The sequence below is a fragment of the Venturia canescens genome, chromosome 8 (genome assembly GCF_019457755.1).
Source record: "Venturia canescens isolate UGA chromosome 8, ASM1945775v1, whole genome shotgun sequence".
Classification (NCBI taxonomy): domain Eukaryota; kingdom Metazoa; phylum Arthropoda; class Insecta; order Hymenoptera; family Ichneumonidae; genus Venturia; species Venturia canescens.
The window spans coordinates 10,469,536-10,485,441 of NC_057428.1; the positions used below are offsets into that span (position 1 = coordinate 10,469,536).

A 15,906-nucleotide genomic window follows, 5' to 3' on the forward strand; every position below is an offset into this window, starting at 1 on the left:
CGCGGCGGCGGCCTTGTCGGCTGCTGCTTTGGTCAACCGATAGCCGCGGTATGAAAAAAAAAGTGCCGAGTGCCGATATCCAGTACGAGGCCAGCGCTTTCCCTGGAGTCATCGGAAAACGCGCTACTCTGCTCCTACATCCCGTACGGTGATTTTTTTCGAAAACTTCAATGAAATTATTCAATAAAATTTAACTCGCGGTTCCGCATCATTAATAGCCGTGTTTTTACAAGTTTTTCAAATATAAATTGTTGTGGCAAATCCATCAAATCATGTTCCATCGAAACATCTTGATCAAATAGTCACCGCCGATCGAACACTCTACCCTCTATATTACAATCAATACGACAATCTCAATATCGGAACTTTTCAACTGTAACCCTTCACATTATCAGTCGAATGACTCAATATTCATAACAAACAATTGAAAGATCAAATCACACATTTTATCCAAAAAAATGAAAACTTTCTCTTTAAAAAAAAAACCGCTTTTCCGAAGCAATAATTTGAAAACGTGTCCGTACCTAATTATTGGAACAATATAAAAATATTTTTTTTCAATTAAAAATGTTTGTTTTTTCGACATTGTATAATTAGGACACAGCAGACATGTTAGGATATTACAAAACATTGTGAAACGAGTTTGGGATTTCACTAATAATACAGGGTATGTAAGAAAACACTTTTCCAACGACCCCTTTCATTTTAGATTATTTTTCTATCTTAGTTTTTTTATTTGTTTTTCGACACAGGCAGCCATTGGTTGTGAAAAAACGTCCATGAAAAAGTAATTTATATAGCAAAAGTGTTGAAGAGAAAGCGTAGAAATGACGACAGAAAAAAAGAGGCTGGCAAGATGGTACTTTGGCGGCATAGCGTCTTCCGGGGCTGCCTGTGTGACTCATCCGTTAGATCTACTCAAGGTATTATGAAGCTTGATTTATGAATTTTCTGTAGTTTTTGCCTATTCCATATGGAAGAGACAAAAAAATGAATAATACGTGTCCGTAGTTGGAATGCGTGTGTTACGCATATGTGTCATTTTTTCAACACTCAGGACTGGGTTGTGCGAGAGACAAAAAAAAGAGTAGATTGAAGGAACCACGGATGTGAATTTTTTGTTGCCGAGAGACGGAGACCTTCGATGACTGTTTTATAAATAGAAAATGTATCCAAAAATAGATTGATTATGAGCGAATACATAGGACGCTTAAAATAACTCGAGAAAGCCAGTAAGGATTTTCTGTTCTCATGATTGAATGCACAAAAAAAAACTCAATTTTGGCACTATTTCAATTCCTCACGCTCATTTAACTCAATTCTAAATAATATTTCAATATTTATGCAGCTTCCGTTTATAACGTTATTTAATCATTTTATTCATATCAAGAAAAATTATTAGTTCAAATAAATTTATGTCAATTATGAAGTGCAGCAATTGTGATTAATCAATGCCTACGGCATCACGCTTAATTTTGGTAAAGCTTTTATGAAGCATGAAGCATTTATAAATATCGAGATTCCTGAAAAAAAACTTGTTATTTTGACCTTTAAATATACAGGAGATTCCGTCTGTGGTCGTTCAAAATTAGTCAAAAAATTCGGGATCCCCAAACTGAAATTTTATTGACCAAAATCCACGGAGTTCGATGCAGAACGTATAATGACAATTTTATTCCGTCCTTCTACTCACGAAGCTCCGTTATGATAATCAATATCAATCACCCACAGAGCAATTTTGTGGAGCAAATTCAACGTTAACTCCCTTGTGACGTGTGGAACGAAATATAATGTCAGCCATACGTATTCAAATATAAAATTTTTGTTTTATTTCAATGTGTTTCAAGAGCCAATGTTATTTAATTAGATGGCTAACAACAGTCGAAAAATAATTTCTCTGTAGCATGGATAAATTGAACAGAATTATGACTTTTCAACGGGTGGGAATTGGGCACCTCGTGTAAAGGATATTATTGGTTGGGAGTTATCTAATTATCTATTACCTCGCTTGTTTTGAACGGCCTTGGACAGAAAACAGTACGAAGATTGGTTCGTTTGAAAAGAAGCAGCACGTGACTATAGGCGATTGGAAAAAAATTCAATGCTCGATTGCCATTCAATTTCAAAATATAATTAAATTATTAAAGACAAAAAATCACTTTGTCATTATAATTATTGAACGTGTGCTTTAATATATTCGAAAAAACCATTTTTTTATCATAAAAAAACAGCAGATATAGCTTATTGCTTTTATGCACGAAATTTAGAATTCTCTATAATCACGTATATTAAGTTTCGCACATGTATAACGATTGTCACCCGGTTTCCATCGAAATGCACGAGTAGTTTTTTTAGAGCCGCTTGACAATAATCATAGCATTTATATTATTATCATTATCGTACGAACTTACGAAAAACACACGTCACCAGTTCAAAGATCGATAAAGAGACAAATACATATTTACATGAACGCATAGGTCCAACTGCAAACACAACAGGAGGGCAAAGTGTCAATTGGAAAGCACACGTTGAATATTATTAAAAAACAGGGTATACTCGCCTTATACAATGGCCTCAGCGCTTCCTTACTTCGTCAAGCTACGTATTCCACTATCAGGTTCGGCGCTTATGAGGTAATCATTTTTCTTTGAATTATACGAGGTTTGGAAGGTTTAAAATTTTTGATGTTTCGAAAAACAAAACAGTGAAATAGTTTTTTGCCAGCGTCAATCAGCGATAAGAAATTATTGCTCTATACTCTGTACCTCTTTACGATACAAAATTTGATGCCTTGCTCATCAGTGATTTGACTTTCTCGTTTTCCACAAGCGATCTCATTGTCTATTTTAGGCAAATATCGCTCGATTTATTTCCGTCAACTTTAATAGATTGTAATAGAACAAAGTTCGAGCCCATTTTTTTTTCATTTCAGTCGAACAAATAATATGCGAAATTGTCTTTTCAAATTTCACAGCAATTGTACGATGATGCCTGGCTTTTACAAATGTTTTATTTTATTCGTCGAATAACTTTGCCCCTTGTGTAAAATTCGGCTAATCCATAGGTTGGTAAACAAGCACTCGAAAGCTCCGGGAGCCCTGTACCGTTCTACCAAAAACTGTTACTCGCCGGTGGCGCTGGTGCTGCCGGTGGTGTTTTCGGTACACCCGGGGATCTCATAAACGTGCGAATGCAGAACGACATAAAATTGCCACCGAATCAACGTAGAAAGTAAAGTTCTATTGCTTTTCCAGCTAACCTCCATCGTTTTATTTTTATTATCACAATTGAAATTGCATTCATTTTTTGTACCCAGCTACAAACATGCTTTGGACGGTTTGATTCGAGTAACCAAAGAAGAAGGTCTTATGAAACTTTTCAATGGCTGTTCAACCGCAACTGGAAGAGCAGCTCTCATGACTATCGGACAATTGTCATTTTACGATCAGATCAAGCAGTCCATGTTGCAATCAGGAAAATTCAAAGATAATCTTGGCACTCATTTTGCCGCGAGCTTATCCGCGGTAAGGAACATTCGTTATTGAATCGTTCAACAATATACGAGATTCTTTTACATCCAATATGTGATATTGATACTTTTCCAGGGAGCCATTGCCACTACACTTACACAACCATTAGACGTTCTGAAGACGAGAGCGATGAACGCAAAGCCTGGCGAATTCAAGGTAAATCGCCAAAAACACGATAGTTTTTTTAAATTTATATCCTCAAAGTTTTATAAATAGAAAAAATAAGGAAGATAAGATACATCACCGGAAATGTTAAATATTATTCTCATAATTGAAAATTTGTTTTTCCGTTCATTACTATTGAGTTATGAAGTAAAAGTAGACCATCAGCAATGATATTATGAAGAAGAAATTAGTAATGAAAATATTTTTAAATAATGAATGAAAATGCAAAATTTGGTATTGTTGTTTGGCAGGAAAAAATGTAAAGATGGATTTTTATACTCATAACTCAAAATGGTGGTGATGAATGATCCTTGATCATGTAATTTTGTTTTATTACAGAGTATGTGGAAGCTCATTTTGTACACAGCAAAATTGGGACCGCTTGGATTTTTCAAAGTAAGATTGCGTTAACAAAATTTTAAACGATACATTCGATGAATTTTCCCTCCTTGTGACGCATGTATAATTGTATACTACTTTCCTCTGAATTTCCAGGGCTATGTTCCAGCCTTTGTTCGTCTGGCTCCCCACACAATTCTCACGTTTGTATTCCTTGAACAACTGCGTGTGAATTTTGGCTTTAATGCTGCGTAAAAAAAAAGAAAACCCTACAGGAATTTGGGTAAAAGTGAAGGAAAATAAGGATTTGTAAATACTAATTGAAACCTGATTAGACGGGACATTGAAGTCCGCCTGAAACTGGTCCAATCGCTTCAAGTTCAAATAACACGAAAAATTCATCGACGATCTTTCGTATATCATGTAAATAGTTCAGTAACTTGAGATCGTGCATTCCACAAAATGTCTTCGATAGATACAAAAAGTATCGCGCAAAATGTCCAACAAACCAAATGATGTATTGAAAATGTTCACTATCACATTTCCAGCCAACAATTTCGTTCGATAACTTCTCGATTTGTCAAGAGAGCAAGATTCGCCAACTGTCCTTGCAAAATTGGGAATCATTCATTATCAACAATAATTATGGCAAAAAGTTGGCAGCAAATTTTTTCATAAAAAAATTACGTCAATCTATAACGTCAAACTTTTTATCATCTACTAATGAATTTAAATTTTCTAAATGCTTATTAACATTTTCCAATTTGATTAAATGTTTCCCATCTAAAATAATTTATAAATATGTGATTTATAAAAGATTTCGTTCAACGACACAAAAGTTGCACGACCAACGTGTTGAATCTCAACAAAAACGAGTCAAATACACCCAACAAATTTCAGTCTGTCATAATGATAAAAAACTTGCTGCTATCTTAACTATGTGTAAAAAATCTGTATTTGTGTAATATCATGAATGGTTGAATTCGTGGATATTTTTTCGCAAGTATTTCTGTGAAAAATTTGAAATTCAACAGAATGTTGAGCTTTGAACGTGTTAGTGAGACATTTTTAATTGAATTCCGACGATTACAATTGACAAGTGTTACCCAATTTGAAATAATTTTGTCCGAAGCTTCGAGTAACCTGAGGAGATTCCAGTCTCATGCATTCCTCTGAGAATATTTTTTATGTATCGTTGTTAAGTGAATACGATGCATTCGACTTCGACTCGACCACTTTATTTATGGCTCAACTTTGTTCTCTCTCGTTTTTTTTTTTTTTTTTTTTAATTGGTGGTAGAGTTTGCCAAGAATGTCGCATGTTCGTATACAGAGTTTATGAAAATATAATATGCTGGCATATTCGTGTCTTTATAGCGTGTTATTGAATTGTATTCAACAAGAGAAAAAAACAGATATTCAGCTGCATACGAATCGCGTTGATAAAAGTACAAGTACCGAATTGATGATAGGAGGAAAGAAGTGAATATACTAAAAATATACACACATATATTTATATATTATGATTTTTCCAACAAAATGATAAGAAGTGATGAGTACAAAAAAAAGAAATAAAACAAAACTTATTTTGTATAGTTACGTTTATAAGTATTTTTTGCCGCCGAACAAATCGACAGAACTTATCCGATAGGTGATTCTTTATTATTCTCTTAATAATTGTATTTTCGGGAATTGCCAATTATCGTAACGTTGTTGTATGCACAATTGAAGAAGGAAACGTACAAATCCACTCGTCGAAAGGTTGGTCCACAAAGAAATGTGCAAAATCAAATTTTTCGACAAGGTCTTTTAAAAAATGAGTTTAAAACCGATGGAACAATTCGATTTTCCGTAATGTGGAGGACACAGAAATCTTTCATGGTGTAATTCGATGTTACTGTTTTGTCATTCCGTCGAATGATTTTATTAAACGTGGTGCAAAAAACGATTTTTATTGATTTTACAGTCTCCGCTACTCTCTCGATGTGCCTGTTGATTATTCATGATATTGTTTCAGCGTATCAAATTGATAATTTGAGAACTGACAAATCATGTTGAAGTGCTGACCTCACCTTCAACGTGTAAATCTGAGTTATCCGCGATTTAGGATGACTCGGGATTGAAGTACATTTTATTGGAGTGGCAACCAAACGGACTTCGGGCGCGTGTACTTTGCGTATAATATTTCGTCCGTGGAGCGCCTGGTGTCGGCCCAGTAACTCGGCAAACCCGTAATGGTGGGAGTGAAGAAATCGGTGCATGCAACGGCGATGCACCGAATTTTCGACAAATGCTCGATAGCGTTTGGCAAATCGTAAAATGACAATGAGTTCAGAACACCCGGAGGAAAACCGCAGGTTGCGAGGGTGTCACAGTATTCCTCGATTCCGGAAATGGCCGTCGCGTGGCCCACGCGGTTGTTCACCACTATTATAGAATTCCCAGCCACACAAGCGTAAACTATTCGACGAAATAATTCCTCCCGATTGTCGCAAGCGATCGCTATCACACCTCTTGGCTCTCTTGTCGTTACGATCTCGACGCTCTCGTCCTGAATTCGCGACGATGAAGATCCGTACAGCACCGGGGATTCGGCCCAAACTCGAATCGATCTTGATAGCGCTGAATCTCTGGAAAACATGTGGAACCACATGATTTATAGCATTTCACATTTTTTCCTTGGGAAATATCGGAACAAAATCCTATTCGCCTTACCCATTCGACTGAATCCTACTGGCCAAGCGATAAAAACATTTTTGTCTCTTACTGCTTGGAAAATATCTCCATTTTTTGAAACCATTCTCAGCTGAAGCCACACACTTTTCAACGTCGGTCCTGAAATCGAGAACTGTGATAATTTGAAAAAATAAAAATTGCTGAAGGGTCAAGGACGAATGCCAAGAACTTGAAAATTTGCAAACTCTATACATTCGAATGATTAAGTTCAGATAAAATAATGAATTGATCATTACCATGTTGCACTCGCCCATAAAACCTTCCTCTCGTCTTCCCAATATAATTCATTTATGGGCTCTTGCCAAGCACCGTCATAGAAGAGATCGACCGTTTTTTTTCCATCGATACGGCTTATCAGATTTATTTCGTGCTCAATCGGTTTGATATTGTTGTGATGCACGACGTCTGCCCACGGCAACGAAACGCTCGGACCAATTTCCCCGTAAGAATTAATCCACACGAGAAAAACTCGTTCAGCAGAGCTTGCCATATTTTTAGCTGTAACAACATTACTCGACCATATCGAGAAAGCTTTGACGTGAATTTCCTTGCCAAGGTTTTGGAGTACCTCGTCTCTGTTTCGAAAAGCGTGGAGCATCGATTTTATCGAAGAGGTATCGTCTTTGATTTGCAGCTCGTCGATCAAATCGACGAATTTATCTTTTATGGGTTCTTGAATCCATATTTTCTTCAAATACCACAAGGGACGATCGAGGTAATCCCTTTTACCCACACGCTCCGACGTCAGTGTTCCGATCACCGAATAAAGATCGGCATCGGCCATCACGATCATTGCCGTGTCTGCGATCAATTGTTCACATCATGAATATGAAAAAATCGTCAACGGGTTGTGGAGGATTTCAACGTACCGATGCTGCTCTGACCTCCCAGGACAATGCGGGGACCAAAACTGTGAAATTCAAATCAGCCATATTACACTGTTCGATCGAACAAGGATTCTAGTAATACACAAAACTGAGAAAACATTGAGATTCATTGAGATTCATCTAAAAGTGGCTAAAGACACTTTGTGGCCACCATTTTTTGTTCCATCACATGGCGTCATTGAATTAGAATATCAACATTTTAAAAGATTATGAACTTTGTAACTTTCGTCAACATGATTTTACGACAGTTTTATTGACAAACGTTTCAGACATTGAAAACTGCACTGTCAGGAATTTGATATGGTTCAAAAAAAGCAAGAAGTTCCAAATTATCATTCGATTTGCTCAATTTAAAATCTTTGCGCTCTGATTATTACCTTATGTGTTTCAAATATAATTGTATATGGCTACTTTGAATGATCGTAGAAAGTGTATAATAGACTGAAGATACAGCATTTTCCGGCCACACTCCACCTTCTGCAATTTTAACATAAATTTTGCACCGGTTATTGAAATAAGAAATCCGCATAATTCAAATTTTGGTTTTATCCAAAACTAAGGGATGAGCGTAGCAAAATTTAAAAATAGAAAATTTCTGGATCATTCGAATTTGAACGAAACTTTCAATTTAAGGTTGATGATAATGTACTTGCCAATATGTACATTTTGCCAAAGCCTGTTTTGCAATATGAGAGTAGCGTAATATCTTGCAAAATTTATCAAAAGATCAATATCCTTGGCCGGAGTTTCAATGGCAATTGGTACTCTTTTTGAGAAAATGGCATTCAATTCGACTCTGTCCTTTTCAACCATATCAGCAATCTCAAAGAGCCTATAAAACAAATAAAACAGCAATGTAACGGTCCTTCAAATCAAATCTGGAAAAATACTTTTTTGGATTTTCAGAATCAAAAGTGTATTTCCAGTGTCAGAATTTTGGGGATTATTCCAAAAACTGTCTTTTTCTTCTTCAAACTCTACTTCCTTACCGAGTGCATAATGTTAAAAACTTTGGTTCTATTTTATCATTTTAATTAATTACATATTTATACCTTTTTGCCAGCTCATCCATATCGTTTAAAGAGACACTTTGATCGTGACAAATATCATGTCTTTTTACTAAATCAGTAATAGCCTGTTGAGTTGAAAGAAAAAAAAAGATTTATAGCGTGAGTTAATTGTGAATGGTTTTTCGAATACATACAAACAGAGGTCATTCGTACTATCATATCGATTCTCGAGAGATAAGCTTTCATCTTGCCTCACGGGTTTTGACTGAATATTCTTCAAATATCAAATCGTGAATTTACAGTGATTTATTGGAACAAAAGTACTCACCTGATTTATATCAATTGTCGAAACTTCATTGTAGGCCATGGCTTCAAATAATTCGTATATTTCGTTGCCTCTGGTATGTGGCATTCTATTATGTTTTTTATCAATTTTTCACTCCTACAAAAAAACTCGATACAGTATATTATTGTCACAAGACTTTCCAGCGGTTTGAGCGTCTGACAAAAATAACAGATTAAATAGATTGTTCAACCAATATATATATATAATAAGTTGCTCGGCTCTTGCCGTTTCGGGTCAACAGTCGCGGCGGGGGCCGATGGAATGGAAATCTCTCGATCGGTATAAAACTCAAATATATATATATATATATATATATAATTGATGAACTGACCGTTTTATGATAATGCCATTTTCTACAGTATCCCAAAAGTAAAAAAAGTCATAAATTTGCCACCCTATACGTCAACTTGCAAATATTTCCATTTTATTTTGAACGAAAATAATGTTGTTACCCATTAAACAGCGTTTATATTTTTATAGCTGGGATCAAAAAGTTTTCTTTCCGGAAGTATTTGAAAAAGCAAGCTGGATTTTAGTATTTAACTCAGTTTTCTATTTACAAAATTGTTAACAACTGCTCCTATGAATAATTAAATTATGAGAATAAAAGGAGACCAAATAGATTTCGTACAACGATAAATATTTGCTATTTTTTGTATTTTTTTCCTACGTGATCGATTATTCAACAATAAACTGCGATTGAATTCATCATCTTTTTTCAATTGACATTCTAACATTTTTTTTCTTATCAGTACAAACATATTTACAATCGGTCAATCAATAATTTCATAAATGTGACAATTTTTCTACAACTCGTAACCGCGAATTTATTGACATTCATCAATCATGCTGTCTCACGTATTTTTATTCGAAGAATATGTTTAAAAAACGATGGCAACGATCGTGCTATTAATTTATTGAAAAAAAAAAAGTTTTTTTTTAGACGCTTTCATGATTAACGAGTATGCCTAAGTTATAATTTTATAGATCATCGCTCATTAAAATCCTCTCAAACGAAGATTTACACAATTAAGTATTATTAAATTCACATACGTTTTGCATTCACTATTTTACTTTCTCTCTCTCTCATTCGCTCTCTCATTCTCTCTGATTATCTTTCCATATCCTCTTTTCACACTCTCCATGAAATCGCATATTTACGAAATTTGAACACTGAGGATTTGTTTTCTGGTTCAATTCGCTAATGGACGAGTCTAAGAACGTTGGACGAATTTGGACGATCGTCGATTCTGGGAGTTAATTATTAAAGCGCAATTACGATGCGACTCTGTGGACGTTTAAAGAATCCGACAATAACATTCCGACGAGGCAACGCGAACAATCGCCGTTGAGCTGACTCGCAAATTTGGGTTTACTTTAATGCCGGCTTTGGGTGAACTATTATCCAATATTTCTATGTACTATGAGGCCTGCTGATTCTCTGATAAGTCAAGAATTTCCCCGACGAATTCCGAGACGTTGGTATCTTTTGTTGCATGCTCTCGGATGAATTTCAGCTCCAGAAGTTGACTGTAATTTGGTCGACTCGTGTAGTCTTTCATCAGACTAGAAAACGAATGAAAAAATATTATAATTCATATTTTAGACGATAGTATAATTTTTCATCGAAATCAAATAGAATTCTAATCGATTTGCTACAGCAAAAAATTTAACAAAAAAAAAGTAGGAACGGTCATTCGCGTTTAAGGGTGTCGCGACTACTAAATTTACTGATTGATCGAATTTGCCACACTTAATGTTATTCTCCTTGATTATTTCCCATGGAATTGAAAGAATTCCATATGCTAAATTCAAACATTTTGAAAATACAACCAAAAATCTGTAGCGATTCTAGCAGTTTTGTCAAACGTGTAATTTTTTTTTTTTTTTTTTTTTTTTTTCAACGATTCTTTAAATAAAAATTCGGAATTGTAATGGAACTACATTCAATTTGAAAAGATAGATTTTTGAACACTCAATCGTATTTAATCGATAGAAACTTGGAATTCTCACCACTTGGTTATAACTTCATCAAAATCCGGAGAAAATTTGCCAGCCGGTAATTTCGGTGGGTCGTCTTCAACGACTTGTTTCAATTGTTCGAAAGGTGTGCCCCAAGATTCATAGGGAAACTTTCCTGTTGCAAGTTCTACAAGAGATATTCCCAGAGACCAAATATCGGATCTAATGTCATAGTGAGACGGGTCGCCCGAAGGATCTATCCTTTCTGGCTGGAAGAAACACAAGGAAAAAAATTACGAAAAATATTCAATGCTATCGTGAAATTAAGTATACTGATTAGGGTCCGTTTTTTCATACGTACAGCCATGTATGGTTTACACCCTGCATCGATGGTTTTCGCTACTGAATTAACAAGATAACCGGATATTCCAAAATCGCAAATTTTCACTTGACCTTCACGATTTATCAATATATTGCTAGGCTTGACATCTCTATGTATTACTCTCAACTGGGAGTACAAGTAGTCCAATGCGCTCACTACCTGAAAATAGACAAAGCAATGAAATAAAAAAAAAAAACAATTGACATGATGAAATAAATTGAATGCTTACCGCAAAGGCTATTTTTCCCAATATATCCTCGGGTATCGAATGGCCATGTTTATAAGTATTAGCATAAAATTTATCTAGACTCATGTCCATAACTTCCATGCAAATCCAGACATCACCCTCTCGGAACAAGGCACCATAAAATTGCACCGTGTAAGGACACGCCGAGCTTCTCATCGATATATCAAGATCCATTAACAAGCGTTTTTCCTCTTGCGTATTTACAGTCGCAGTGATTCGCTGAAAAAAACAGCAATATTTCAATATAATTTTTCTCTCGATATCCTCCCGAATTTCAAGTTTATATTTTGCTTTTCTCACTTTCACTGCCATTATCGTGCCACTTTGTTTGTGGCGCATTTTATCCACAACTCCATAAGCTCCTCTCCCAAGAATACAAAGAGTTTCCAGATCATCCGCTTCCACATCAAACGTTTTTTCACCAATAGTTATGGTTGTACGTTTGTCCAAATTTCTAGGTGGAGTTCTTAAAGGAGGAAGAAAGTTTAAATTAAATAATATTGTATAACGCAGTACATATACATGGCCTATCAACATTTTGCAAGATTCGGTCTTGAAACGGTAGCCTCAATTGATCTAATGCTGACAATATTGTGACATGTTGAGTCAAAAGATGCTGCATTTCTAAATATGTATGGAATAGAACCTTGTTACAGTTTACTTTTTTTTTGAATAATCGTTTCTATTAACAAAGATTTTTTTGGGTTTTCCAGTTACTAGAGTACTCTTATACCAGGATTTCTATGTTTATTTTACAATTATAACAACTGCAGAGAAAATTTTTGTTCGTTGCTCTTCTGAAAACTGATATGCCTAGAGGTTTGTATGGAACAAGGTACAACATAAAATTCTAGTTAAGAGAAATCTTTGTGGAAAACAGAATGTTAGAAAAAATTGTATTGGTGCTACAGATTTTAACAAACTCTTGAATGACAGGTTCAAAAAATGAAACAATTGATTAATTGTATACTTACATGGGTATAGGAACGTCGTCGGAAACTTGGAGTTTCAGGTTTCTCTTTCCCCGACGGGCCATGATTTGTCGAGAAAGAGAAAAAGAGAGGAAGCGGGAATATATCCAAGTCTGAGAAATTTTGTACTATCTCAAAAGCATCCCATCCTCGACAGGATTTTCTCGACAAATGAAAAACCCTACGGATGTCAGACGAGAAAGATGTTATACGTTGTGTATATATACAAAAAAATTCGATCGAAAACGATTGCTGCGAATTTGCAGGTTATCGGGAAGAAATAAAGACACAATCGTTGCATCACAGAAAGGATCATAACGATCTGTTCTTTTTAAGCTGATTATAAAAATCAAACTAAAATAAAATTAAACATACACGTTGCTAAATGAAATGTTTTCGTCATTAAAAATCTTCCCTTACCTTGCATACGTAAAGATTGAGTTCTAAAATCCGTTGCCCATATATGAAGTTTCAATCCAATAACTTGAAAATTTGCTCGAGAAATTTGCAACGAGAGCGCTCGATCTCGATGGGAGCGCTATCTGCTGCGATATTTTTTATGCATAACATGGCAATTCGTGTGAAAAATAAAATTTGATCAACCCGAAAACAGGAAACACGTTTTATCGAAAACATTAAAAAATTAACTGGAATATGATTTACATATCACGGAACGTCAAGTAGAAATTTAATAAAGCTGTCCATTGTTTATGTTTATTACGCAACAAACATTCGAATTTATCAATTAAAATCTCGAAACGTCTACAGCTAACTTCAGATAATAACATATCGCGAATTTGCAGAACCCAAGGCAGAACAGTTTCTTCGCACGCACAACCGCACAATAGAATAGAACAAAATTGTCATTTTTCCGAAAAAGGGTGGTTAGCCGTGTGGTTTACGCTCAAGTGGGATTTTTCGATTCCACGGCGTTTTAACACTCAAAATCAAAACGTACGTTCGTGAGTTAATATTTCCCCCTTAAACGCAGAAACACAAATAAAACGAAATATAGCAATAAACATGCATGTGCGATAAAGAGCAGGAAAGAAATGTCCCTGGACGCATATCATCATTCGTTGCTATCAACGAGTATAAATTTCAAGAAATTCGTGAGGGAATCGGACAGCAATCCTGAGGGAGATGAATCGTCGGAGAAGAGAGAATTAAATTTTAGAGGTAACGAAGCGCGGATAGCTTACGAGGAAATTATAAATGATCGCGTAGGTGATGAGAAAAAGAAAAACAATCGTGATAAGCGAAGAAGGAGCTCGCATTCTGAGAGAGAGAAACTAGAAACGCGTGATCGCGATAAACCGAGAGAACCGCGTAAACACACTACAAGAATAACAGCAAACTGTGTTTTAAAGGCGGTTGAAAGTGGGGATTTGAACTTTTTGGAGCGTAACATAACGTCAGTGAACGTAAATATTTCGGATGATTATGGGTGGACGCCGTTAATGTCAGCTGCCTTTTGTGGCAATTACAAAATCGTTGATTTTCTACTAAAATTGGGAGCAAACACACGTTGCCGCGACAAGTCTGGCTTTACAGCAGGTGGACTTGCCTCAAAAAAAAATTATTCTGGTATCGTAGCATTACTAAAAGAGAAACAATCGTCAAGCAACCCGGAAGCTTCGTCGTCTACAGTATCCAGTCCTCGAAAAGATTCGGATAGAAGGAGGAAAAGAAAGGAATTCTATTGCACCATTTGCAGAGAAAGTTTTAAAGAAACAACCTTAAAAAAGCACCAAACTTCAACTTTACATATTTTCAATACAAAGCCAAAATTGCCGGAGAACGGATATTATTCAATTCCAAAGCATAACAAAGGTTACCAAATGTTGCTGAAAAAAGGCTGGAACGAAGGAGGTCTTGGGCCTGATGCTAGGGGCTCTAAATATCCAGTGAAAACAGTGCTCAAAAGAGATCGAAGAGGCTTCGACGAAGGTGCTAGGACCGAGGCTAGGGTGACACATTTTGGAAGCAGTGATACCAGAGCAGTTGCTTCTGCAACGAGACAACCGAGAGAAAGAACCCTTAAAAAAAGAGACAGAGAGAGATTGCTCAGCAAAGAAGCAAGACGGGAGAGAGCTTTTAGGAGAGCTTTGTCCTAACATCTTCTCCCTCGTATCGTTTTTCTTTCTCGTTTCTTTTTACATTAAAATAAATCAATAAAAAATCGTAATAATCAAAAAACAAAATCACAAATCCTCCTGGGCATTGAGGAATTTCATCGGAAGATCAAACTGTACTCGAATTTGATAAGTTAGAATTATTTTAGTAAGTTTAAACATTGTCAAATTCGATACCGTCTCTTTTTTTCTGTTTTGAGTTTTTCATAGCTCCTTAAATCAGTGAGAAATGGACCGATTGCGTTCTTTGACAATTATTCTTTTTTCGGCTGCTCATTTACCATTCGTTTTTTCTCTTGCTATTTCAGACGATGAACGACCAACTGCGAATGTTGAATCATTTGAGACAGGTAGAATCCAAAGCCGCTGAAATTCTGACCGATAAACAAGAGGTGATTGACCTTGACAAACGACGAAACGACGATCGGGTTGGGATGCGAGCTTTGCAGAAAGAACACCACGATAAAACTTGGATTACCGTGGGACCGATATTGCTTAAAATGGATACTAAGAAAGCTGAGGAATTGCTCGTCAAAGGTACAATTCGTCTAGTAATTTGATATTTTTCGTGCACAATATTTTTCATTGAAAATGGTAAATTAATTGATGAATCAGAATTGATTTTAGTAAATTTTATGACATTAACTGAGTTTCACACGAAACAGATCAAAAAGAATGTGACATTGCGGTCAACAAAATACGAAGTGATCTCAAAGTGAAGGTCAACGAACTACGCGATTTGGAGCACAATCCACCGGTTCCTGGGCTCATGCTGAAACCCATGTCGTACAAGGAGATGTCAGCAATTAATCAGCTATCCGGAAAAAGTCTATGAGCTACGAGAGGCCCCGTTTCATTTTTCTATCGACAATAGTTTGTAATTCTTTGAACTCAACAAATTTTCAAGAATATTCACAGGCGTTGAAAATGTGAAGCTTATTTCCATAAAGTTTCTCAACAATAATCGAAGTACGCCAATATTTCATGAGTCGTATAAACGTCGTACGATCTCCATTTATTTTACAGTAGTCAAAGAAAATTTCAACCAATTGTCAACTTTTCGTGGCTTTTACAAAAAATTCTATTCTTCGTATCCATTTTTCCAGCAGTTTTTCATTTACGAATTTCCTTGATTCTGTACATAATAAAACTTAATTAAAGGTCAACTAATTCGTTCGATTAATTTACTCTTTAAAA

The 15,906-nt window shown here is 35.7% G+C and overlaps 5 protein-coding genes across 9 annotated transcripts; 3 read left to right on the plus strand and 2 right to left on the minus strand.

Annotated features, from left to right (window-relative positions):
• The first annotated feature begins 14 nt into the window (after positions 1-14).
• Positions 15-5,981, plus strand: Dic1 (Dicarboxylate carrier 1). The gene is made up of 9 exons (XM_043427053.1): positions 15-143; positions 598-667; positions 753-923; positions 2,478-2,633; positions 3,065-3,231; positions 3,317-3,524; positions 3,606-3,686; positions 4,035-4,091; positions 4,191-5,981. The coding sequence occupies exons 3-9, from the start codon at positions 828-830 to the stop codon at positions 4,287-4,289; spliced, it is 864 nt and encodes a 287-aa protein (XP_043282988.1). The 5' UTR covers positions 15-143; positions 598-667; positions 753-827; the 3' UTR covers positions 4,290-5,981.
• Positions 5,534-9,268, minus strand: LOC122415149 (uncharacterized). 2 transcript variants are annotated; one of them, XM_043427047.1, is made up of 8 exons: positions 8,995-9,268; positions 8,709-8,791; positions 8,310-8,488; positions 8,034-8,133; positions 7,639-7,679; positions 7,006-7,570; positions 6,749-6,868; positions 5,534-6,663 (listed from the first exon to the last, which is right to left on the minus strand). In XM_043427047.1, the coding sequence occupies exons 1-8, from the start codon at positions 9,076-9,078 to the stop codon at positions 6,165-6,167; spliced, it is 1,671 nt and encodes a 556-aa protein (XP_043282982.1). In that variant the 5' UTR covers positions 9,079-9,268; the 3' UTR covers positions 5,534-6,164. The 2 variants fall into 2 exon arrangements, with proteins under 2 accessions (XP_043282982.1, XP_043282983.1); XM_043427048.1 differs by lacking the exon at positions 8,709-8,791.
• A 384-nt stretch (positions 9,269-9,652) lies between these two features.
• On the minus strand, positions 9,653-13,288 carry lic (dual specificity mitogen-activated protein kinase kinase lic). Its single transcript, XM_043427052.1, has 7 exons — positions 12,995-13,288; positions 12,578-12,755; positions 11,904-12,069; positions 11,586-11,822; positions 11,336-11,515; positions 11,026-11,243; positions 9,653-10,578 (listed from the first exon to the last, which is right to left on the minus strand). Exons 2-7 carry the CDS (start codon positions 12,637-12,639, stop codon positions 10,434-10,436), a joined length of 1,008 nt encoding a protein of 335 aa, XP_043282987.1. The 5' UTR covers positions 12,640-12,755; positions 12,995-13,288; the 3' UTR covers positions 9,653-10,433.
• An 82-nt stretch (positions 13,289-13,370) lies between these two features.
• On the plus strand, positions 13,371-15,875 carry Pdrg1 (Pdrg1 prefoldin-like subunit). 4 transcript variants are annotated; one of them, XM_043427058.1, is made up of 3 exons: positions 13,371-13,528; positions 15,018-15,246; positions 15,375-15,875. In XM_043427058.1, the coding sequence occupies exons 2-3, from the start codon at positions 15,021-15,023 to the stop codon at positions 15,542-15,544; spliced, it is 396 nt and encodes a 131-aa protein (XP_043282993.1). In that variant the 5' UTR covers positions 13,371-13,528; positions 15,018-15,020; the 3' UTR covers positions 15,545-15,875. The 4 variants fall into 4 exon arrangements, with proteins under 4 accessions (XP_043282993.1, XP_043282996.1, XP_043282995.1 ...); XM_043427061.1 differs by lacking the exon at positions 13,371-13,528 and adding an exon at positions 13,615-13,753; XM_043427060.1 differs by lacking the exon at positions 13,371-13,528 and adding an exon at positions 14,701-14,842.
• Positions 13,627-14,698, plus strand: LOC122415151 (G patch domain and ankyrin repeat-containing protein 1 homolog). The gene has a single exon (XM_043427051.1). It carries the CDS (start codon positions 13,627-13,629, stop codon positions 14,689-14,691), a length of 1,065 nt encoding a protein of 354 aa, XP_043282986.1. The 3' UTR covers positions 14,692-14,698.
• Positions 15,876-15,906: the final 31 nt, after the last annotated feature.

What these genes read in the sequence shown, in the direction of transcription:
- Pdrg1 (XM_043427058.1), top strand. Translation starts at nt 15,021, where the DNA reads ATGAACGACCAACTGCGAATGTTGAATCATTTGAGACAGGTAGAATCC. An exon ending in TGAGGAATTGCTCGTCAAAG is followed by an intron (nt 15,247 to 15,374) that starts GTACAATTCGTC and finishes CACACGAAACAG; the next exon opens with ATCAAAAAGAATGTGACATT.
- Dic1 (XM_043427053.1), top strand. Translation starts at nt 828, where the DNA reads ATGACGACAGAAAAAAAGAGGCTGGCAAGATGGTACTTTGGCGGCATA. An exon ending in CCACCGAATCAACGTAGAAA is followed by an intron (nt 3,232 to 3,316) that starts GTAAAGTTCTAT and finishes TTTTGTACCCAG; the next exon opens with CTACAAACATGCTTTGGACG. An exon ending in GACCGCTTGGATTTTTCAAA is followed by an intron (nt 4,092 to 4,190) that starts GTAAGATTGCGT and finishes CTGAATTTCCAG; the next exon opens with GGCTATGTTCCAGCCTTTGT.
- LOC122415149 (XM_043427047.1), bottom strand. Translation starts at nt 9,078, where the DNA reads ATGCCACATACCAGAGGCAACGAAATATACGAATTATTTGAAGCCATG. An exon ending in GGGAGGTCAGAGCAGCATCG is followed by an intron (nt 7,571 to 7,638) that starts GTACGTTGAAAT and finishes AATTGATCGCAG; the next exon opens with ACACGGCAATGATCGTGATG. An exon ending in TTATGGGCGAGTGCAACATG is followed by an intron (nt 6,869 to 7,005) that starts GTAATGATCAAT and finishes TCTCGATTTCAG; the next exon opens with GACCGACGTTGAAAAGTGTG.
- LOC122415151 (XM_043427051.1), top strand. Translation starts at nt 13,627, where the DNA reads ATGTCCCTGGACGCATATCATCATTCGTTGCTATCAACGAGTATAAAT.
- lic (XM_043427052.1), bottom strand. Translation starts at nt 12,639, where the DNA reads ATGGCCCGTCGGGGAAAGAGAAACCTGAAACTCCAAGTTTCCGACGAC. An exon ending in GACGACGTTCCTATACCCAT is followed by an intron (nt 12,070 to 12,577) that starts GTAAGTATACAA and finishes TCCTCCTTTAAG; the next exon opens with AACTCCACCTAGAAATTTGG. An exon ending in GGTGTAAACCATACATGGCT is followed by an intron (nt 11,244 to 11,335) that starts GTACGTATGAAA and finishes TGTTTCTTCCAG; the next exon opens with CCAGAAAGGATAGATCCTTC.